Raw genomic sequence first — 26471 nt, 5'->3', positions numbered from 1 at the left:
TTTTAGTTTCTTGTGATTTATTAAGTCACAGACTTGTATGGTATTAAATGTTTCCTACTCAAACATCAGGTACATCACTTCAAAAAATAACTCATGAATTTTTACATCACACCGTGGTTGTGTGCAGTTGGACAAACATAAGTAATTTAAGTAGCAGTTTCTATGATAGAAGTTGATATTAACATTGATCAATGTCAAAGTTTAATGTTCAGATGTTATATTAAAAGTACATGTATTGTTTAGTGATAGACTTTTTGGAACATTGGCTAACCTTTCATTAAATTCATATAGGTTAATTTCAAAACAGAGCCTTGAGAAACACTCAATGGCTGTAACAAAAATAACAAACAGCATATGTACAAAGCCTTGAGAAACACTCAGCAGCTTTACAATTTAACAACTAGCTATTGGAGAGAGCTTTGAGTAACACTCATTTGCTCTCTATTCAAACATGCACTTATTATTGTTATTATTATTATTATTATTATTATTATATTATCCTATTCCTATTGAATTGTAATAAACATCATTATTCAAGCAAGGTTATCACAGGATCATGATTATACTGTCTGAATAATATTTGACTGATAATCAGACATGTAAGCTGAAATTGCTTTTAAACATAACAATGAATGAATAAATGTCCCTAAAGGTTTTAGTATGCAGATGTAGATTTCACAACTTAGTTTTAGCTCTATCCAAAATGTTATATAAAAGAAACATTATTTTCTTTGCATTTATTTTTGTAGATATTGTGAAATAACTATGAATTCTAATTCGCGGAAAATAATGAACAAGAGTTACCTAATCTTTGCGCACTTCCTTATATGGTATTCGTAGTAAAATAATAGTAAAAGATTTTCCCACGCTCTTTTCAAACGTAAGGCGCTCTTAACGTGACCATCGGAAATCCGAACAGGTCCTACAGGAGACGCTGACAAGCCTTTTATACCTCCCGAGGAATTCTGCAGAATTCTGCGCTTGGCAGGGAAAATTCTGCCGTTCGCAGGGTAGCAACCAAAAGGAAAAATTCTGCGAGCGCTTGCAGGGGCAACCGTACTCTGCTACTGATAGCTACAAAACTAAACCTAAATCAAAAATTTTAAATTGAAAACCTATATAACCCAGAGTGTTAGCTAAGTGTGCATACAACGAATTTATTCCTCAGTCGTCAAAATTTGCAGTACGAATAAATGTTTTAGGTGGCAGGGTCGAGTTTCGTAAATTGGCCCCTGGCAAATTTCTTAACTTAAGGCTATGGTGTGACTTTTTCAGCTATTATTGTTTAGTATTTATAGATATGGATATATTTGTGAACTAGGTGTTTTGGGCTTGTGTTGTTCTTGAAATTGATGTCAGTCATGTACACCTTCCATAGTTGCTCTGCAGTATGTTAATAGTGAAATAGTTGGCTAGGAAGAAGAGCTAGCCTCCCGTAGCAGTAGACACGTGGGTTCAAGGCAACTAGAGTATCTCAAAAACGGCTTGGATGACAACTATTTTGAATTGCATCAAACTATTTAGTAGACAATGTTTTTCAAAATTTTCATCCAGGGAAAGGGCTTGCGTTTGCACTGTGAGCATCACATGCTGTCAAAAATGGCATTTGGATGTGAAAAATGCATGTATAAAATAGGGGTTGGGGTGCATAAATCTCTTCTGCTGTGAACTGCCATTGACTTCTCTGGTCAAGTGAATACTATTCTTATGCTTTGTTTTAATATAGGTATCTAAAAATATGGACCTTTTTGACCTCACCTGTGTATTTGATTTTTTATACTAGGTCGCTGATTGCGGCATTAAATTTGTACATAAAAACTGGACCCTGTCCCCTTAGCTTTAAAAATTGGTGATGTCGTAAGCGACCCCTAACTATTATGCGAGATAACAACGGGAGTATTCCAAATGTGCCAAAATTGGAAACGAGGCTAATACCTAGGAACGTTATACATGCATTTATAAATAAATAAATAAATATGTAAATACATAAATAAATTCGCTTTTTATTTTTCAAGCAGCTGCCGAGTTTGATTTTGTTGGAGATATATACACACATGCACACGCACACACACACACACACACAAACACACATGCTCCGATAAGTTATTATATCATGTCACAATATAAAAGTATTCGCAATAATCATAAAATACTACATTTTCCAGAAATACCTTCTAAACGGAAACTGTTTACCAACAAAGACCTCGTACTTGTGAAGGTTTCAAAACGTGAAAAGCAAAATTGGTCGTAATGACTGCCGTAGTGGCGTCTCATCTGTTGCTTTTTTGTATTATAATGACAAGCTGTGATATGACATGTTTTAAATTATAATTTCACTTCTACCCACTTTTGTAAAAAGCGTATTCGTAATTTATTTATTTCCCATCATGCGGCAATGGTCATTTTAGACAATCGGGTTTTTCCCATAATGCGGCAATGGTCATTTTCGACAGTCAAGTAGGTTTCAAATCCGATTTCAAAGTGCACCAGTGTAGCATGAAGTGGCCAATATTTACTTCCGGGTTTGATTGTTTAGTACGATTTGTTCAGCACAGTAATGGGAACAATGACTGAACCCAAGCGTGTATCAATGCATGGAAACAACGAGCTCTGAAATCCCTAGGATTTAGCCTCCTTTGAAATAATTTGTCCGGTTGACATCTTTAACTTCACATCACAAAAACCGCCGGTTTTCAATAGAGTTGTAGCAATACGAACTCCAATGAGTGGAATGCTGAAAATTACATTCAATCGCACGATTTCTAAAGAAGCCCTTAACAGAAACCAGTTGTTCTATGAATGATACTCTTGATATAGCACATTCTCTAGAGTTCTACAGGGTCAGTCTTACAGAAAGTACAAACGTGGCGGCGCAAATAAATACATATTTGTCATATGTCATATATGATGCTGAACACTAATAAATACATAGCTGTCAAGGGGCCCCGAGTGGCCGAGTGGCCGAGTGGTCTAAAGCGCTCTCCGTAACGGATCACGGGCATCTCACCTCTGTCTGCGTGGGTTCGAGTCTCGGATTCGGCCAATGTAGATATGTGAGAAAGCTTGCCAGCTTCTCGTGGGTCGGTGGTTCTTCCTGGTGTTTTCCCAGGTTCTTCCTCCACCATTAATAATGGCCGCCATGTATAGGCTATCGTGTGCTGAAAAATGGCGTTAAACCCCACAACAACAACAACAACAGCAACAACACAGTTGTCATATGTCATACATGATACGGAACACTAGTAAATATACAGTTATCATGCATGGTGCTGAACACTAGTAAATATATATCATATGTCATACATGATACGGAACACTAGTAAATATACAGTTATCATGTATGATGCTGAATACTAGCAAATATATAGTTATCATATGTAATACATAATACGGATCACTAATAAATATTCAGTTATCATGCATGATGCTGAACACTAGTAAATATAAAGTTATCATATGTCATACATGATGCTGAGCACTAGTAAATATATATGTAGCATATGTCATAATCTGATTTTAATTAGATTCGTACTAAAGCAAAACGATGCGGTCGAGAACAAAAAATAGAAATGTATTGGCAATTATATAAAAAAAGGGCTCTGGTGTTTTCAAAAGAATGAAGTAAAGTTTTTATTACATAATATCAACAAGTTAACTTTGATGCCGATATGTCTTTGATGATTCTGTGAGGTTAATCTATCGTTTCTAATACAATGTTCCACAAAATCAAAAAATTCTTTCGATTTTTGTAATTTATTCTAGGTTTGAGACAGTATGGTGCCTAGTTTCACAGTTCATTGAGCCACAATGGTGGGGAGTGACCACTGGTCAAGGGGGCGTGGTCTTTGATTTTCATTATGAACATAATGGATCAAGAGTTTCATTATATTCACCATGAAATTAATTCCACAAATTTTCTTTTAAGACTCAATGGTAATATTTTAATTTTTCCTGATGAGCCTTCCTATATTACAATTTTCATTTCAGATAGCTCACAGAAAATTAAACCTTGGATTCCATTTGACTTGGACACAGGTTACAGGACTACGTTTCATGTACTAGTTGTTGTTGTTGTCTTGGGGTTAACGCCTTTTTTGTAGCTTATGATTGGCTATAGATTACAACCAGTATAATTGGTAGAGGAAGAAGCCAGGAAAATTCCGGGAAAAACCACCGGCCCACGAGAAACTACTGGTAAGCCTTCTCACGTACCCACATCGCCCGAGCCCGAGACTCGAACCCACGAGAACATAGGTGATATGGCAATGATCGGTAAAGGCGAGTGATTTAGACCACTCAGCCCCCCCCCCCCAATATACTTGTATGCATTCAAACATACATACATACATACATACATACATACATACGTGCATATAGAAGTATAACAAATGTTGATGCTTCAGTGGTCGAATGTTTGGTGGTTCGAGCTAGGCACATAAGTTCGTTTAGTCATGGGAGTCATAGCCTTGCCTTTTGACCATCATCAAGCATTCTATTGCTTTGTAGCAGCACGTCTTTTATTTCCATTTTGTTATCTGTCGTAAAAGCATTCACACTTTTCAAACATGCGCCTTGACAGGCAGACAAAAATCACCACAATTGTTTAAATGCGGAAGATCTTTATTTCGAATCGAAGAAAGTGTTTTTTTTAGTGGGTGGGAGTGTTTACGCCATGAAAAATGTTGCATGAATTAAATAAATATCACAGAAAATAATGTGCTGAAAATTCAAAGATGGATAACAGACTAGATTCAATAAATGAACAGCTGATTAATGGGAAATGGTTGCAATGGCTTCTAGTATTTTCATCGTCACTGGATAAGTCCACGATCAATATTTTAAAATCAAAACACCAGACACAACGTATCCAGGGGCGAATCCAAAGAAAAAAGATGTGGTAGCATGGGTACGTGCAACCTAACCCCATCCCCTACAAAACGAAGAAAATATAAGAAAAAAGAGCTTCAAAGAATCGGAACTTTTCTTAGAGTAATTTTTCATTTACAGTTACATATTTACTAATAGGCTAACGTAACACTTAAAATGTAGGAGCGTTGCGAGGCTTCGTTCCCAGAATTCCACAGGGGTTTCCATCCCACAAAACCCTTGCTTACTTGTTTACGCTACCGTAAAACATATTAAACTATATGTATGGATCCGCCCCTGTTACGGATTATTAGTCTTTTACCTTCTGATTCTAGCCCTGAGAAAACCTGTACCAATACTTTCATCTGCAGACAAATAAATGTGTTAAAAGAAAATGTAATGGCCCAATCATGCAGTAAATATAGAAAGTATAGAAACTGAAAGACCTAAAATAATTCAAAAGATGCCTTTACATTGATTTCATATATCACTGAAGCTTCAGAATGTTTACTGCTAATTGGAAGGTAAAACTGTAAAGAAAACCATTTTTTAAAGATAGCTTCCGAAATTTTGTCTTGCTTATTTCTAGTTTTCCACTGTAATACATATTTCAAATGGAAGCGTAAGCAGGGTTCTATTTGGGTCTTTCGGGGAGGGGGGGGGGATAACGCCAATTTTAGCACATGATAAACTATACATGGTAGCCAGTATATCTGGAAGAGGAAGAACCCAGAAAATCCAGGTAAGAACGACCGACCCACAAAAAGCTACTGGCAAGCTTTCTCACATACCGACGCTGGCAGAGCATGAACATGGAACCCACGCAGACTGAGGGGAAATGTCGGTGATCTGTATAGACGAGAGCTTTATACTACAAGGCCTTTCTTTGCCTTTTTCTTATTTAACACATTTCTAGTTCTACGGTCCAACATGCCAGTATAACCCTTAATGAGAATATTGTCTCATTAGTTTGGAAACAGAGAATATTGTCTTTGAGGTTGTCATTTTATATTTATATAAACTGGTACAACATCTATAAAATGCCAGTTGAATTTGTAACCACGCGCTTATTTGTCTAGGATACATCAATTTCGTCGCCACTGTCAGAAGTACTTTCATTTTCCTCTCTTAGCAACGCCATTGGTGACGAGACTTGCGTCGAGAGAAGACTTGCTGATGTGGAAACAGAAGCGTTTTCAACCTGATCAGACGCTTGAAATTCGCTGTCCTCTATATCACTGGATTTATTTATGTCACTCAGATCAGGGTTCGGGTTGTTTTTATTGGGTATTGTGGAATCACGTGATCCTCCTGACGACAACAATTCTCTTTCCTTTGAATTTCTCCACTTCATTCTTCGATTTTGAAACCATATTTTTACCTGCAAAAATATAATTCAATAACAATTAATTTTACCAAGAGTTTGTAACACCGCATTAGCCAAAATCACACAATGGGACTCGGAAGACTAGATGTTATGGGTTCGTAACACTCGAAAGGATCGACTTTCACAAAACGTTATCTGTATTCTTGCATCACCCCAACTAGACGCACAACCGTCCTACCATATTGTCATCTCAATTCCCTGGTGACATTACGACGCCTGCATATGTACGTTGATAGTATTTGTAAACAATGGTTGCAGTAAAGTTCTGGTTCTATTATTTATTTCTCGAGTTTTGTTATTATTCGTATAACCATTTAGTAATTATGTCAATTGAAAATTTTATTTTCCAGCATTCGTGCAGTCATGAAGCTTGAAAATGGAATACACGCTTCCTGAAGGACAGTAGTGAAGTTAAGTTCTAAAGAAACAATCTGCATGTAATAGTCACGAAAGGATTACACGTTTATAAAATGGTAAAAGGTTAATATAGGGAAACAATACGGGTCGTCAAAACACACTACAGGTTCTGTCGTCATAATTTCAAAAACCTGTGAAGGCAAAAATAACTCGTTTTCTTTTTTATTTATTTATTTATTTATTTATTTATTTATCTTCTGTAACTTCGATAAGATTACGGGTAGGACAATAATAATTGTGTGATTTTAAAATAGGGAGAGGGGTCTGCAACTATTTGAATTTTCAACGATGTTGAGAAAATGTCAAAGTATTGCTTTTAAATTTGAAGTTTGAAGTCTGGGTTAAAAAGTTGTTGATACAGTTACTTGGCTATGAGACCACATATGTATGGGATGTCTATCGGGGCACATGTGTATTGGATGTATATGGGGCCACCTGTGCATGGTATGTCTATGTCTGTGGGGCCACGCGTTAATTGTGTCACATGTGGATGGGATGTATATGGGGCCACACATGTCTATGGTTTCAGATGCGAATGGAATGTCTGAGGTTCCACTCGTGTATATGATGTCTATGGGGCTACATGTATATGAGATGTGTACAGGGCACATGTGTATGGAATTTCCCAGAACCAATAAAAAAAAATGTCGGATTTCCCGGAAAGTGAACTTTTGTAATAGCCTCACTAATTAATAACAAAAGTAACAGATTGAAGAAAAGGTAAATGACATTTATCTACATTTATTTTCCCCATTTCAGATTTTAAATGATATTGACGTCAGAGTACTTGTAAATGTCATCTCTGGTAGTAACCACCACTTTTTCCATCATTATCAATATCAGTTTTTTCTGTCTTTTTAAAAAAAAAAAATATTTATAGTTTGATTTCGCTTTCCACAAGTTTTATATAATAATAATAATAATAATAATAATAATGAGGACTTTGTGTAGAGCCTAATCTTTAGAAGCTCTAAGCGCTTTACAACATTAGACAACACATATAAGATAAAAAAAACCATACATAATTATATTATTATAGAAAACAAACACCATGACATTAGAAAACATAAAAACATGCTGTAAATATGTAAGGTATGGAACATTATTAGGTCTTTAAGTTTGTTCTTGCAGTCAAAATAAGTGAGTTTTAAGAGCACTTTTGAATCTGATCACTGTCTTTGTGTCTAAGTTCAGTGGACAATTCATTCCATATTGCTGGGCCCTGGTATGCAAAAGAACGCTGTCCATATGACTTCGTTTTCGTAGTGGGAATAATGAGTATACGATTGTCAGAAGAGGAGCGTAAATATCTTGCTGGTGTGTACACATAGGTGAGATCGGATAGGTATGTTGGACTGGAGTCCGTCAGTGAAACGTAGCACAGAGAACAGATTTTGTATTTGATTCTGGATCGAATGGATAGCCAGTGTAGGGTACAGAGCAGCGGGGATGTGTGCTCTGATCGTGGTACTCTTAAGTATGATCCGAGCAGCTGTGTTTTGAACCTTTTGAAGTTTCTGAGTAGATATTGAGATGAACCAGACATAATTGAGTTACAATAGTCCAGTATTGAAAGTACTAATGAACATACAAGTGTTTTAGTGGCATCAACTGAAAGATATTTGCGAATGGAGCTGATGCGTCTCAGCTCAAGATATGCACCCTTGCATATTTTCATGACATGTTGGTGCAACGTGAGAGTACTGTCCAGAGTGACACCTAGGCTTCGTACTGACCGTGTGAATTTAATGTTGGTGTTACTGATATTTATTGTTTGAGGTAAAGGATGTGACTGAGAAAGTCTTTGTGTTGTGATCAGAATGGCCTCAGTTTTATCATCACTCATATGTAGCTTGTTGCATGTCATCCATGATTTCACATCAGAAATGCAGCTCTCTACACCTTGGATGATAGCATCAACTTCAGTTGAGTGGCTAGATTTGTATAGTTGGGTGTCGTCCGCGTACAATTGGCGAGACACTGGATGATGATCTATGACACTTGAGAGCGACTGAGTGTATAGAATGAAGAAAACTTGTCCAACACCAGACCCCTATGGAACACCACAACATAGATTAACTGGGCTGGAGTGTATTCCATTTGCAGACACAATTTGTGTCCTGTTGACCAAGTAGGACTTGAACCACAGTACGGCTGTATCATGCATGCCAAATACATGGTGGAGACGGTTAAGTAATATATATCATGGTCTACTGTGTCAAATGCTGCAGACAAATCAAGGTGGGTGAGGATTGTAATCTTTCCGCTATCCAAAGCAGAGAGAATGCCATTAAAATCATTATATATGAATATAAATCATTAAAATCAATATAAATCATCATATTGGGCAGCGTAGTAAAAGTGATAGAAATTCGTCCAAACTATTGCCAACAGCAAAGACATTCCAATGAAATAAAGTTATGTTCGCTGTCGAGACTGACAATTTAGAAACTCTGCAGTACGTTTAAGAACTAACAAATTGAAGTACATAAACGAAGGAAGTCTCACTTTCGATTTTTGATTTAACAATTTCACGACGCAGCGCATTACAAAGTGACGCACAAATACAAACTGCGATGTGTTTCCCTAACCACAATGGAAAAAAAATGTATTCGGAATTTTAGGGAAATTGTGCATTTTTAAATGCATCAGAGAATATTGTCTGATCGTTGGAATAACAGTAGTGCTATCCCATTTAGAGCTCTTTAAGTTAATAGTCAGTCAAAACCAGATGTTGCCTACCCACTTCTCGCTGTTTCAAACTCCATCGATTTATGCGTTATTAACAAATTGGACAGCAATATTCTGTCTGCGCGTGAGGGCTTATAAATTCTCAAAGGCCCTTAGGGCAACTTTAGCAGCTTTTGAAGCAATATCAGATACAGAAAGCGTATGTCTGTGCCCAAATTCTTCAATTAGAAATTTCTTCCTCAGTATTTCCGACTCATTTGAAACAGACTTGAAGATTAACGATTGTGCCATTCGTATTTGTGATCTGCATTATTCGTAACAGAAAGCGAATGTCTCAACATTGAAGCACAAGGTGTACATAAAAAGTTCACTTGAACATTATCGTTCATGGAATTCCGAATGACATAGCATAATTTAAACGCCTTATTTCAACAAAAGACCACCATTTTCGTGGAAACAGTGATCATATACACAAAATACCAAAATAAATTTTATTTTAGCATGAGCTGTCGCACCAAACAAGTATATCATCATAATCGTCGTCGTCGTCGTCATTACTACCACTACCATCGTCGTCATCAGCACTATTTTTCTGCTTTTTATTGTTGTTATTAATAATAATAATAATAATAATAATAATAATAATAATAGTATTATTATTTTTCGATGTAGGGCTTGATGTGCCATTTTGGGGGGTTGTTTTTCTTTGGTAATACACATGTATACCCAACAATCTTTATAACGCTCACCTGTGAGTCCTTGAGTCCTAACTTGGCGGCGAGTTTCTTGCGGTCGGGTTTGCTGATATACTTCTGTTTCTGAAACATCTTTTCCAGTCCTTTACGTTGCATATCGGAGAAAACAGCTCTTCGGAGCATTCCCCGTCGAGGTTTTCCACGCATTGTACTCAAAAATGAAAAGGCGTTTGGCATAGGAAGAAGTGGTGTTGCTGCAAAACAAGTTCAAAATTTTGGATGATATTTGCAGAGATTAAAAATAATGGACACTTTGATACATACATATGATATAATACATTTTATTGCTTACAAAATAAAAGACCGCATCACGCATGCGTTCACTAATATCTTTGGATGTTAGGTTTATAACTTTTCGTACCAAGCATTAAACTTATATAAATATAATACTACATACATACAGATTATCAGTTCAGACTTGTTAAGATCAGTCAATTCAATTTATACTTTCCAGTTTCTACTGGTCATTGAAACCAGTTTTCATGCATAGAGAATGCACTATTCTTTATCGACAACACACACGTTTTTAAAAACCACCACCATTGACGACATATTGTTTCAGTCACCTTGTAATAAAGAACAGTCACCGTGCAGCACTATATGCAGGACACATATATAATTAAAGTATTTTTCTGGAAATTCATGAATGTTTCTTTCAGGGACATGTGTCCTTTATGTACAAATGTCCTTTAAGGCAAATTTCATTGTATCTATTCAACTGGATACTAAAATTTTTATTACTCATTTATTGATATTCTATTCATGTCTGCTGCAAATTTTCCATACGGGCATTATATAGAGATGTTGGATGAGTCGCTAAAGAGCGTATTAACAATGACAAATAGACGTATACAGTCGAATTAATAGACCATACACGTGTACAGTCGAATTAACAGATCATAGACTTGTATAGCCGAATTAACAGACCAACCCGTATCAGCTGCCTGTGTGTGTCTTTGGGAAAGGCGCTTAGCTCACATTTCCTCTGTAGGCTAAAACCAATGAGGTGTTAAAATTGCATTTTAAATATATAAAAAACGAATCAACAGAACGTAATCAATAGATAACGTTAAATACCTTGTAACACATTGTGCTTGGATTTGTTCCAAGTGATGTCCCCTTATGACTGCTAGTAAATGGAACATAGATCAATAACAAAATCACGCTAAAAGAAGTGACAATCCAAAGCAAAAACAAGACCGGTGCAAGATGTTGTCTTAATAAAGCTAATCGTCAAGGCAACATGTTGTAAGACTTGTAAACTGGATGCTGACAACTATAATTAACTTTTACAGATAAATAATAAACTAAATTGATTGATTGGATGATTGAATTTTTGTATAATTATCGATACATGCAAATAGTCTACAGCTGTGTCCTCATTGTCCTAAAATATTCTATTGAGTCTAATGTGAATGTTGTTGCTTGTCACTCTCTTGCTGGTGTTGTATGTATGTATGTATGTATGTATGTATGTATGTGTGCCTGTACATATGTATGCATGCATGCATGCATGCGTGTGTGTGTATGTGTGTGTGTGTAGGTAGGTAGGTAGGTAGGCAGGCAGATAGATAGATAGGTATGTATATATTTATACCTTGACTTAAGCAACACATGTACGAAGGTGATTATTCTCCTAACCCTATCAAGAACTGATTCTTATTTTGAAATGAAAGAAGTCCGATTGTATAAGGGTAAATATATTTAAGTCCTGCAAATCGTCTCGATAATTGATGATATTCTCAAATGGCCTTTTCGACTTACGTTGACGTCTTCTAACTTATTGCATTACTTTTGCCTTTCACAATTCTTCTTCATCATCACCTTTATTTTAACAAAGTATGTTTATTGTAATGTAGAAAAAACACAATTATGTAAAGTTCCTAAGGGACCGATCATCCGTGTGTGTGTGTGTGTGTGTGTGTGTGTGTGTGTCGGGGGGGGGGGGGGCTGGGATTGTCTCTTCGAACAGTAGATTATTTTTCTTTTATCTCATGATGCTGTTTCTAAAAAAATTTAACTGATGAATAAAAAGAGGTCGGTTTTATTCAGATCTCAGCAAGAGTAAGATTTATTGAGCTTAAACTTTGTTTCCCAAAAATATCAGGCACATACATCCTACCCCCAAATCAAATTAAATGGTCGGCCCCTAAGCTGTAGAGAGAGACAGAGAGACAGTGAGAATAATGAATGAAAATTTCTTTAATTAAAATATGAAGTTAGATAGATTCATTCGTAAACAGATTGCTCCAAAAGTAGATATATACATAAATCTTACTCGATACGTTATGATAATGTTCTCTATGTATTTGACCGCCTAAGTAGTTAGAGCGGCCGCCTCGGAAGCGGGCGGTCGCGGGATCGAACCCCGGCCGAGTCATACCAAAGATTTGCAAAATAAATGATACTACCAGCTGCCTCGCTTAACGCTCGGCAATAAGAGGTTAGTGTTAGGACTGGTCGGCCTGGTGTCAGGATAATGTGACTGAGTGGGACATGATGCCACATGTCTGAGACATGATGCCTCGGTGCTAGACATCATTATAAACTGCCTCAATGCAGACATCGTAGCGATATGACTGAAAAGTTGTTAAGGCTACGTTAAAAATTAAAATCACACACACACACACACACACACACACTATGTATTTCGATTAATCACCTTATTTTAACTTGCTGTTTCACAACATTATTGGCTACAGTCTGGAAATGTGCTAGGAATATATTACATTGGTATTGGACAACATCATTGGCTAATATATGGAAATGGTCCAGGAGTATATTACATTGGTATTGAATTTCATTATTGGCTAACATATGGAAATGTGCTAGGAATATATTACACTGGTAATGGACAACATCCTGCTCTGCGACATGTATAAACGATATTCGATATGTCACTGTGTTATACGTGTACTTTCTTAATTAATAAGTATATTATCTCTTATCATCAAGTTGTGTGTGTGTGTGTGTGTGTGTGTGTGTGTGTGTGAACGGGTGACTTTCTCCTGTACTTTATTAATTAATTAATAAATATATTATCTCGTATCATCAAGTTATACGTGTGTGTGTGTGTGTAAACGGGTGATTTTCTCCTGTACTTTATTAATTAATAAATATATTATCTCATATCATCAAATTATACATGTGTGTGTGTGTGTGTGTGTGTGTGTGTGTGTGTGTAAACGAGTGACTTTCTCATTTTTAAGGCGGGAGAGAGAGAGAGAGAACTGTGCTAAATCGCATCCGCCATGTTTGCCGTGATACTAATGACGGAGTACTCGTGGCACATAAACCACTCTTTTCACAAATACACGGAAACAAGCTATGAATATCTAATAGCGTAAATTAAAGATTAAACGCTACACGGTAAATAAGTCGATTGATTGATTGGCCCTGTAAACGCCCCGACGATATAAGCTAACAAAATGCTTTACCCTTCTATGCGACTTCAAAGAAGAAGGAATCCTCAAAGATAAAGTGCGTTGTACCTTGAAAAACCACAAAAGTGAGATATCAAATACATTTCACGGGTAACGTTTTCGGTTTATTAACGTAAGGTTAATTGCCTGCGGTGACATCAAACGAAACACGGCTGATGGATCAGCCCCAGTGCAGGGATAATGATGATAATACGAGTACTAATGGCCTAACTTCCAGAAAAGGTTAGCAATACCGCGGTATTGTACCTGCGGCGCATTGCAAGTGTCTTCTTTATATGAATCTGATACTAGTAGATGTCATTTAAGCATCAGACAATCAAAGCTAAGGGTCCGAGAGATGCCCACAAATAAACTGATTAAAATCAAGGTCTATTTATAATAGATACGTGAGATGAACACAGGTAACATGGCATACTCTGTCGACCTTTAGATTCACCAATAAAATTGTAGCTTTCGTTTTTCTGAAAGCAAATAAAGTGCTTTGAACAGGGACACGTTTCCGTAGCCGAATTTTGGGATTCCAACCTGAACCTTTTTTGTCGAGTATCCTGTACGCTAATCACTGACTTATTGTGGCTTCTGCCTGCATTAGTCGCTTTTTGCGAAATGCAGAAAAGTGTTCATTTCCGAGCCAGAAGGGCGTTAATGGATAAATCATTACCTAAGGTGTCATGAACGAAAATCGGTCTCTGGAAGATATTGTGGAACATTTGTTTTGTGCAGTTCGGTTTGAGATCAATTTCACGTTTGCAGTTTTATGGGTGTCACTCTAAATAGTAATCGCAAAGTAAGTAACTTAGCAAAGGAAAAATAAAACGGTCCATTTTACTAAACATTTTTTCTTCATATTTCTTTCTTGCTTCAAAAGTTTTTACTAGTTTGATTATCACAACACTCACTTTGCAATGTGGTTGGTTGTAATAGTAATGGGTGACAAAAACCTGAAGAGATATTTGTCATGCAAATAGTTTTTTAACGAATGTATATTCCTTGTAGGAGATACAGAGATTTATATTCCTTGACACTGTTACTAGTTTTTATAATCCTTGACACTGTTACTAGTTTTTATAATCCTTGACACTCATTTTTAAAATCCCTAACATTGTTTTTAGTTTCTACAATTTTTGACAGTTACACGGTTTTTTAATCCTTGACACTGTTAATAGTTTTTATAATCCTTGACACTGTTACTAGGTTGTATATCCTCTCTCTGTTACTACTTTTTATAATCCTTGACACTGTTACTACTTTTTATAATCCTGGACACTGTTACTAGATTTTACAATCCGTTACACTGTTACTAATTTTTTTACAATCCTCTCACTGTTACTAGTTTTTTATAATCCTTGACACTTTTACTAACTTTCATGATTTTTGACACGTTACTGGGTTTTATATTTCTTGACATTGTTATTAGTTTTTAAAATCCTTGACACTGTTACTATATTTTACAATCCTTGACATCGTTACTAGTTTTTATAATCATTGACACTGCTACAAGTTTTATAATCCTTGACACCGTTACTAGTTTTTACAATCCTTGACACTGTTACTAGATTTTAATATCCTTGACACTGTTACTAGTTTTTACAATCCTTGACACGGTTAACTAGTTTTAACAATCCTTGACACTGTTACTAGTTTTAACAATCCTTGACACTGTTACTAGTTTTTACAATCCTTGAAACTATTACTAGTCCTTACAATCCTTGACACTGTTACTATTTTTTATAATTCTTGACACTAATGTTTAAACTCCAGGACACTGTTACTAGTTTTTACAGTCATTGATACTGTTGCTAGTTTTTTCAATCATTGACACTGTTACTAGTCTTTTACAATCCTTGACACTAATTTTTAAACTCCTTGACACTCTTAGTAGATTTAACAATCCAAGACACCGTTACTAATCTTTACAATCCTTGACACTAATATTCAGTCATTGACACTGTTACTAGTTTTTACAATCCTTGACACTGTTACTAGTCTTTACACTTCTTGACACTAATTTTTAACCATCCTTGACACTCTTACAAGTTTTAACCATCCTTGACACTCTTACTAGTTTTAATCATCCTTGACACTTTTACTAGTTTTAACCATCCTTGACACTGTTACTAGTCTTTACACTTCTTGACACTAATTTTTAAACTCCTTGACACTCTTACTAGTTTTAACCATCCTTGACACTGTTACTAGTCTTTACAATCCTTGACACTAATTTTCAGTCATTGACACTGTTACTAGTTTTTACAATCCTTGACACTGTTACTAGTCTTTACACTTCTTGACACTAATTTATAAACTACTTGACACTCTTACTAGTTTGAACCATCCTTGACAGTCTTGCTAGTTTTAACCATCCTTGACACTCTTACTAGTTTTAAACATCCTTGACACTGTTACTAGTCTTTACAATCCTTGACACTAATTTTCAGTCATTGACACTGTTACTAGTTTTTACAATTATTGACACTGTTACTAGTCTTTACACTTCTTGACACTAATTTGTAAACTCCTTGACACTCTTACCAGTTTGAACCACCCTTAACACTCTTACTAGTTTTAACCATCCTTGACACTCTTACTAGTTTTAACCATCCTTGACACTGTTACAAGTCTTTACAATCCTTGACACTCTTACTAGTTTTAACCATCCTTGACACTCTTACTAGTTTTAACCATCCTTGACACTGTTACTAGTCTTTACAATCCTTGACACTCTTACTAGTTTTAACCATCTTTGACACTCTTACTAGTTTTAACCATCCTTGACACTGTTACTAGTCTTTACAATCCTTGACACTCTTACTAGTTTTAACCATCCTTGACACTCTTACTAGTTTTAACCATCCTTGATACTGTTACTAGTCTTTACACTTCTTGACATTAATTTTTAAACTCCTTGACACTCTTACTAGTTTTAACCATCCTTGACACTCTTGCTAGTTTTAACCATACCTGACACTGTTACTAGTCTTAACAATCACTGACACTATTTTTCACAATCATTGACACTGTTACTAGTTTTAACAATTCCTAAAACCATTACCTCTATTTCAAGATTGTATATTTGTTTGATTTTAAGCATATTATCTGATGGAACAAATACTGGCATCATATTTTAGTTTGTATCTAAGCTATGAAACTGAATAGATAGACGTACAAAAAGCAGTTCTTAAGTAACTGACTACACAGCAGTGACTATTTAACACTGGCTTACTAAGGGTAAATGGTGCCCGGGAAGATGATGATGGCCCAACGGGGTTAGGCGCCCCAAGACCGCTAGCGATCGTGGTTTCAGCGCCCGAAGACCACTTGCGCCCGAAGCAAACGCCCCATCCGTTTCTGCCCCTTAGTACGCTACTGCTATTCAAAGTTACGGATCAAGTGCAGATGAATACCTATATTGCATATTGCAAGTTTTTATTATTACGCTACTGCTATTCAAAGTTACGGATCAAGTGCAGATGAATACCTATATTGCATATTGCAAGTTTTTATTATATATATATATATATATATATATATATATATATATATATATATATATATATATATATATATATATATATATAGAGAGAGAGAGAGAGAGAGAGAGAGAGTGAGAGAGAGAGAGAGAGAGAGTAGCGGTGATGGTGGTATTATAGTAATTCTTGGTGGAATTTCCTGCCGTTGAAAAGAGAAAGATCTGGATGAGATTCGTAAACACTTGGAAATTCTATGCCGACTCGTAGTCCAGTGAACTTCCAAATGCAGCTACATTGAATTAATGCCGATGCTATCAATCTTGGTAGTACTGACCCGTATCACCATTTCCTTTTAGGGCTGAATAGCGATACCGGCCCCGTTGCGGAACATTGTCGTTCCATGCCATTGATAGTCGTAGGATGGTCAGAATAGCTCTCTCCAAAATGAAAGTTTATTTCCGAGAGAGATGACCCATATAATTGAATATCCTATATTCACGTGACCATCTTATATTCACGTGACCATCCTATATTCACGTGACCAGCTCAAATGTCGCTTGAATTCGCGAGGAGAATAAAAGGGGTTTTATATTTGGACTTTTAACCGAACAACGACTACTTCAGTCCAAAATCTTAGTATTGTAGAATTATAGAAGATTGTACCATTTGATTTCAATCACAGTTTTTAATTAAAATGAAATAAACTGTTAAGTTGTTATAAAATGTTATATATACCACTCTCAGCAATCGTATACGGGTCTTAAAGAAGGAATTTACAGTATGTACATAGGAGAACATTGTAACATTCTCAACTTCCTTACTCGTGTTTATCTGCACAATACACAAATTCTAACAAAATGCAATCCGACACTTCATATTCTTATGTTAGAATATACGGATACTCTGGTATCAAGATATATTTTATGTCAAACAAACATAGCTGTACTAATAAATGTAAACATACATTATTCATTACCAGTAAAATATTTGAATTCAGGGACCATTGTAATGTTGTAAAAATATTTTTAAGAAAACAAAGCGCTTTTCATTACACTTTATGTGACATCTTCATTCACATAAAGTTCTTGAAACTTTACAATCTGACACGCGAGAAGTTATCTCAGCATAGTCGACATTTACCATAAAACGATAGACAGCTTTGATGATTGCAAAAAGAAGCCCTTAAAGGTTCAACGGCATTCAAATGGAGTACTAAAAGAGGCAATAATAATGCGAGGGTCCAAAATATACAACGTGGTTTTATTTTCGACTGTTAAAAGGTGTATCGTTGGCTTAGTTTATCACAGTCATTACAGACGAGAGGGGTGACCGTTATAATGTCAGTTTTATAGCCGAACTCCAACAAAGCAACACTAAACACGCTACTTATTAGCATTCATCAAAGTCTTCGAAAAGATTGATATATTGGAGTTGTGATCATCCACAAAATAAAAAGTCCATTTTTATTATGAATTTCATGACTGATCCAGATGGCGCCACATCGCTATCGTAGTGGACAGCCAAATATATGGAAACTCTTATTCACGTTGATGAATAAAGTTCAATAATTCAAAACTTGGACACATTTTCAGGTATCTTGGTCATATGCTTTTAAACAGGAATTCTGCTAGATTATTTCAATCCATTGAAATAATTAAGAAAATTTCATTTTATTTAAATTTAGGTCATAATTAGTCTTACCCACAATTAGAATATGTAATTCTGTCGCCTAGTGTATGAGCCAAACTTTGTAAGTTCCTGTGTATTTCAAAACCGATCACTTATATTTAGGCATTATGTGATTGCGGAATACAGGCAAGATTTACTGACCTCCGAAACTGAAGACCTTCTAAAGAGCCAAAACAACGTACCTCCGAAACTGACGATTTGACGATGCAAATGCTCCATACACACGTGAACATATTTGTTCGAAAATTTTACTAAGACCAAAGAATAATCAATACATAATATCCGAACGATTTTAGTAACTAATTACTACAAAACATTTAGTGAGGCCAATTTTCTAATAATTTGTTTCAGATAAAACAATTTCATGGACATAAATAAATGATGTGAGATGTAGACTTATAGGTCTTAACAGACTGTTTTAGAAACACATTTCTCAAATGGTTGAGTTAGATAGTGACCAAAGTCTGACAAATCAAGAGCGTGAATATTGTCTTAAAATACTATTATGGACATGTTTGTTAGATAAGCTATATTTTGCACGGTTCAATTGATTTGAAACCCTTCCGATTTCATACAATGAGAAATACAACATATGTGTTGCAGAATATCAATGAAAAATTCAATTCAACGACCATTGTTCTTAAATATACAATCTTTCCGTCTTAAAGAGAATATATATATTATAAATTATATGTAATAATCTCTTAAACACACATACACTCGCACACACACACATACACGCACATACAGGGCCTGACTTCATAAGGTGGAATAGAGGTCTGGCTCACACAATAAATGAGACACTACGGCCTGCTGACATCTATTTGAATCTATCAAGTTAGGAAATGTGTTGCCAATTTTCTTAAATTGATTTTGAACAGCAATTCAACTGTTTATTTTTCCTTTGCATAATTATATTAAACAACAGATGCGTTGGACTTCCGAAATGTTTTTAAACAATATACGTGAAAATGGATCAAATTATTTGATTGCTCTCTCTCTCTCTCTCTCTCTCTCTCTCACTGGCCTTTTCCTTTAATATTTGTGTTCCCCCAGCATTAAGCAGGTATACGTGAATCGGGTCAATTATACCATCCCACCCCCGAGGTTAGAATTTATAATTGACACATTGACGAATATTCTCATTAAGTGCCATTTTCAGCACAGTTCTATATTCCCACCTATTTGGATGTGTACCTTGTAATAATATCAATTCTTTTATGACTTTGACCCTTTTTGGATTTCCCCAACTTTGATAAAACGATTGATGTTACCGATGAATGGAGGCTAAATTGTATGTAAATACCATACTTTTTTAAAATCTTAAGCAAACAACGTCATGGGTTAATATCAAGAAACGTGATGACTATCCCAATGTTTTTGGCGTTGTAAAGGTAAAGACATCAGCTTAAAGGAGCCACTTACGATTATGTGTACCTATTCAACCGTTTTATTTAATTGGAAGGAATTAGAACACTTCTGTAGACGAGTATCAGATCAGACGAAAGCAATAAAATCATAATCAGCTTGTATCCCAAAGTTTAAAGATGAAGTTTGACATTTTCCATTGTTTTGTTTTTTTTTTTTTTGTTTTTTTTTTTGTTTTTTTTTTTTAAATATTGAGAAATCGATAGTCTGTATTTATTTCTTGATTTAGAAGACGCAGTATTAATTGACATGGTTACCGTTTTTTCTGGGATTTTTGTGTTTTTTTTTTAAGAATGGATTCAAGTGAAACAATATACTAATTGGTATTAACGAGTTGTATATATGCACTATTAAAATGAGATCTTTACTAAATAAAATGGATATATATGCAATTCCATAAGTTAAATACCTATGAACTTCAGAAGTAATGTATTTTATTTTATTCTTTAACACCCTCTGTTCACATTTTCACTGATATTATTACTGAACAACGAGATTAAAATTTACGTCATTTACCGTTCCTTGAAGAGATTAATATAAAAAAGGCGATAAACCTGTCTATTCAAACAGTGAGAAAATACATTTACAATCAATGCTGAACCTGAATCTCGTCCTCCTTAATTTGAATTGGTGAGAACTGATAACCATTGAGACAAAATAAAATTTGTACGTGACGTACTACTTTTCGGGGGTGGGGGGTGGGGGGTGGTGCGGACGGAGATTAAATAAATATTCATAACGTTGAATTTTGAAATAAATGTTATGGTATATTTTATAGGAACCAAGCACCTCTCGGTTTTTTTTATAAAAAGAGACACTACACAAACGCAACATTTTGTTCCTCTCTCGTCTCTTTTAAGTTATACATACTATAAAAGAAAGAAAAAACTCAGCACATATTTGTAACAATGCTCATTTAGAATAAAATGGAAACTACATAAATCATTTACGTGATCTGCACTTAGAGTTTTGATAAGTAAACTTAACAAAATTCCAATTTAGTGAAATGAATACACATATACACATAGTCATAGTACTTACATGTGAAATACGGATGCCTAAAAACTCCGGGAAAGAGATTATCGTATAAATGGGTATGCCGATGGGAGCATGCACCACATCCAAGGGTGGGACTGCATGGCTTGGAACAGGTTACAGATGTTGTCGGGATAGTAGAAGAACAATTTATGTACCCCCGAGGAGACTGTTCCAAATTAGATATGTCTGAAAGTAACATAAGTGCCATGAACAAAATTATGAAAATTACAGTTGAAATATGCGAGAAGTTAAATCATTAGATAGAAATATTTTACATCTACGCATATAAAATGTAAATTAAGTTATTCAGCGAAGAATAATTACACTTCTTAACGATAATTTAAATTATGGGTATATCTAACTCTTGGCAAATGATAACAAGTAGACGATAAATATAGCATTTGCATCAACTATATGTATAAAAGAAAGAAAATGCATACGTAGAATACACTTCTTTAATGCTTTCTTGTGGGTTTTGAAAGTAGCATCAGAAATACTCACTATTTTTTGAAAAACTGTCTGTTCCTAGAATAGCACTCACACCAAATTTTAGATAGGGCGTTGGACTGTTAATACCCACGTTGTTCGAGGTGCGGGATGGTTGTTCTGGAAGTCTGTTTGCTGGGGAAGAGGTAAGTAAACCCGATGAGACCACCGTGTGTGACATAGGAGCCGGCCGAGATATTAGTGACGTATGTCCTTCACGTAACAAGTTCTCCACTAAAAATGACGTTGACGTTGTCGGCACTGGCTGAGGAATCATTGGTAACGTCCTGAATAAATTCTGATATATTTGTGATGGTGTCATCACGTTCACGTTACTAAACATGATTTATCTGATTTCGAGTTTAAACTTTTTAGTCCATATAGTCAACAATTTCAAAAAGAAAAATTAGGAGACTGATATTTTCAAATGAATTACGTTTTCCTGGTTCTATTTTCTCCGTACCTGTCTTTGCTATCAAAAGGGAGAAAAAAATGTAAATATTGCTAACGTCCCATAGTGTTGCAAGACAAATTAGATCAATCTGCCCAAAATTAGCTAAATGAACTAATTAAGTGTTATTTCATCAAACAGCGATGTACAAGTGCTGACCATAAAGTTTTCATATAATATTCATGTCGGCTAATCTACTACCAAGCGTAATCTTATTGGTGGCGCGTGATGAGAAGTAACCAATCAAACACAACCCAACCCTATCGAGACAGAATAACTGAAGGCACGAGGTGCGATTTGTTCTTCCAGTTATTTTCGTTTTGTAAACGTTTGTTAATGGGCGGGGTTTTAGGTCGGATAAGCCTACCGATCGAAGATGATATTCCCACTCTGCCCAATACGTGCTTTTGAACAGGTGAGAGACGGCGGTTAGCAAGAGTGACAACATGGTATGACTTTATTAAGTGTCAGCGATCCTAGCTGGGGACACTTGAATGAGTACGGTGTTCCCCGAGCGACATCTCTATGTCGTATCATCAATATTGACAGAAAGAGACGCATTATCTTTTCATAAATCACGAGGATTCTGATATTGCAAACGAACGGCTTAGAGGATCCAACGTGTCCGATGAGGGCCTAAGTCCCCACAAATATTCCATCGACATTTTCAGGAATGTTCTAAATAGGGTTAAAGCGACCCTAAATAACACGAAATTGAATTATACTAATATGCTATTAAAACCCAGCAACTTTGACATAAAAATGGTTAGTTAACAGCAAAGTTGAAGTGCATGCAGATCGCAAACGTTATTATTATTCCATATTAGATCCTAATTATAATTTAATATTAACTCATTGCTTACGAATCTACACATATCACATTATTGATAAATATGATGTAAGTTCTATTATTATTATTATTATTATTATTAGCATTGTTATTTCCACAAAATGTACACCTACTAATACAGCTACTATTACTAAGGCTATTAAATTTAATGTACAAAACATTCAACTCTAGCATTATGCGTAACAATTTACACGAGTTGGATACCATGTTTTTTTTACCATAATGAATATTTATTTTTCTTGATGGTGTACCTGTTGATGATGGTGTTATATGTTATTTGCTTTATTGTGACGTTGTTGCTAATTATTGTTATATGTTTCTTCTTCTTCTTCTTCTTCTTCTTCTTATTATTATTATTATTATTATTATCTCCATTTTCCACACGTTTCTAGATTACATGCTACATAGACGTTTGCATATTTCCATTTCCCACTCGCCATTTCACGTTTTTTTTTAAAGTTATATATGTGTGGCTCATAAAAACATAATTTCTTATGCATGCATACTGTGTTGTGTTTGTATTCACCACATTTAAATCTCAGACTGATATTACATGATGCAGCGTCTAAAAGCGCTGAATATGTTCGAAACGCCTTTCTTCTTATTCTTATTTTTTTTACCGTCAATTAACATTCGGGCTAGTCAACCATGATATCAATAGCAGGTGTTACCAACATGACGTATTAGAGGCCAATGCTAAATGTGTGTAGTTCGTGCCATAATTTTAATTCAGATAACAATCAATACGAATTGGTTTGTAATGAGGAGTTATAGGTATCATAAGTTCACAGCAAATCGATTTATGCCTGAGATCCATTAATTAAAGTTTTGATATCGATGCATTACATTTTGGGTTTGCTACTGAAATCAATAGCTATTAAGTATTAATCCAATAATCATTCGTAGGTGACTTTAGGGGATGATGTTTAGCTAAAATCCAATTCGACTCCATCAAATCCAGTTTGACTTGAAATTCAATGCCTTCTACTAGGTACCACAAATCAACATCATCTTCGATGCCAATGTAAGATATATTGTCTGGCCAATGTAAGATATATTGTGTGGCCAATGTAAGATATGCTGTGTGTCCAATGTAAGAGATACTGTGTGGTCAATGTAAGATATAATGTGTGACCAATGTAAGACATACTGTGTGGCCAATATAAGATACGATGTCTGGCCAATGTAAGAGATACTGTGTGGATGTGTTTCCAATATAAGATATACTGTGTGGCCAATGTAAGATATGCTGTGTGGCCAATGTAAGATATGCTGTGTGGCCCATGTAAGATATAATGTGTGGCCAATGTGCGATATGCTGTGTGGCCAATGTGAGATATACTGTGTAGTCAATGTATGATATACCGTGTAGTCAATGTAAGATATGCTGTGTGGCCAATGTATGACACATACTTTGTGGCTAATGTAAGACATACTGTGTGGCCAATATAAGATACTCTGTCTGGCCAATGTAAGAGATACTGTGTGGCTGTGTGGCCAGTGTAAGATATACTGTGTGGCCAATGTAAAATATGATGTGTGGCCAATGTAAGAGATACTGTGTGGTCCGTGTAAGATTTAATGTGTGGCCAATGTACAATATGCTGTGTGACCAATGTAAAATATACTGTGTAGTCAATGTATGATATACCGTGTGGTCAATGTAAGATCTGTTGTGTGGCCAATGTATGACATACTTTGTGGCCAATGTAAGATATGTTGTGTGGCCAATGTATGATATACTGTGTGGTCAATGTATGATATACTGTGTGGTCAATCTAAGATACACTGTGTGGCCAATGTATTATATACTGTGTGGTCAATGTATGATATACTGTGTGGCCAATGTATTATATACTGTGTGGTCAATGTATGATATACTGTGTGGCCAATGTATGATATAATGTGTGGCCAATGTATTATATACTGTGTGGTCAATGTATGATATACTGTGTGGTCAATGTAAGATATACTGTGTGGCCAATGTATGATATACTGTGTGGTCAATGTATGATATACTGTGTGGTCAATGTATGATATACTGTGTGGCCAACGTATGATATAATGTGTGGTCAATGTAAGATACACTGTGTGGCCAATGTATTATATACTGTGTGGTCAATGTATGATATACTGTGTGGTCAATGTTTGATATACTGTGTGGTCAATGTATCATGCGAGTTATATCCATCGCCATTAGGTCAAAGTCTTTCGAGGTAAACAATATATTACACACACACACACACACACACACACCTCTGGTGTTGTTGTTTTTGTTATTGTTGTTGTTATTATTATTATTATTATTATTATTATTATCATCATCAACATCATCACCATTATTATTTAATTTTCATCTTTTTATTTCCCTTTAATCCATAATACAAGAGAGCTTGTGTTGCTGCTGTAGCTTTCTCCAAACGGAATATTTTACCTGACAAAAAGTTCTCAAGTAGATATTGTTTCATTATTAGGTACATTGTAAGGTGCCAAGCTGTTTTTCCCTCACTGTGCCATTCTTTTTGTTTCCGCTTTTTTGTCGCAGATCTTCCCTACTCGCTAGTCAGTTTCATCGATAGTCCCCAACTTCGCACGTGTTCACCCTAGTTACCAAAAGGTAAATGCTTCTCTCTGAGATAATCTTTCCCTTGTGCTATTTGCTGTTGCTCCATTTTACATTTAAATAAAACGGTCTCTATATGATGTTGGTGGTGGTCCATCCGATGGAAATAATTAATGAGGAATAACATCGCTTGTGCAAAGTTTTCACTAGCAGATGAAATCAAAGATTCTCAGATTTGGTAATTAGATATAATAGTGTTACTGCGGCACAATTTGTTTTTAAAATTAACAGTACGCTATACACCATTTTTATATTAAATGTATTTATTGAAAGATACTCCATGACAAGAAAACGCTTTCTGTGCCTGTTCTGAGTACGTAGAAAGGGCAAGTCTTTTGGGAAACAAAAGCTGTAAAATGCAGAATGACTGGGAAAATGTTAAACACAATAATAAATTTTATTTACAGCTCAGTGCGGTCATTTGTAAAGCACACTCAGACCATTTTCGGTGGTTCATTTTGCGCTTCTTCAAGTAGAAATTCTACCCCAATGTCTATTTTCATTTTATATTAATGATCTTGGAACTGCACTAAAATCAACATACAAAGGCGGGCATCGTTTTAGAAAAAATATCTTTATATCTTGTGTTGTTTGCTGATGATACGGTGATGTTTTCAGAGACAACAGATGGTCTACAAACATCATAAGATGCAATACATTCATTAATATTGATAAAACAAAGGTTTTGATTTTTAACAAATGAGTTAGAAGACGTGATGTTTTGTTTAAGTTCAGAGACGTAATTCTAAAATTTGTGAATAATTATTTACCAAACAGGGGCTCGTTTTCAATTAACTTACTTTTCAATAATACTAACACTCTGCAATTTCCAGCGAATATAATGTATGATTTATTCGATTCTAAAGTATCCCCAATT

General features: G+C 35.4%; 1 protein-coding gene across 1 annotated transcript; it reads right to left on the bottom strand.

Annotated features, from left to right (window-relative positions):
• Nucleotides 1-22258, bottom strand: LOC149785635 (homeobox protein DBX1-B-like). Its single transcript, XM_089979453.1, has 4 exons — nt 21686-22258; nt 21188-21370; nt 10111-10310; nt 1-6247 (listed from the first exon to the last, which is right to left on the bottom strand). Exons 1-4 carry the CDS (start codon nt 22011-22013, stop codon nt 5942-5944), a joined length of 1017 nt encoding a protein of 338 aa, XP_089835579.1. The 5' UTR covers nt 22014-22258; the 3' UTR covers nt 1-5941.
• Nucleotides 22259-26471: the final 4213 nt, after the last annotated feature.

This window comes from Sinohyriopsis cumingii, chromosome 13, assembly GCF_028554795.1.
Source record: "Sinohyriopsis cumingii isolate HCF-2022 chromosome 13, ASM2855479v2, whole genome shotgun sequence".
NCBI lineage: Eukaryota > Metazoa > Mollusca > Bivalvia > Unionida > Unionidae > Sinohyriopsis > Sinohyriopsis cumingii.
The sequence above is the reverse complement of the archived record's forward strand: the minus strand, read 5'-3'. Positions and strand labels throughout refer to the sequence as shown.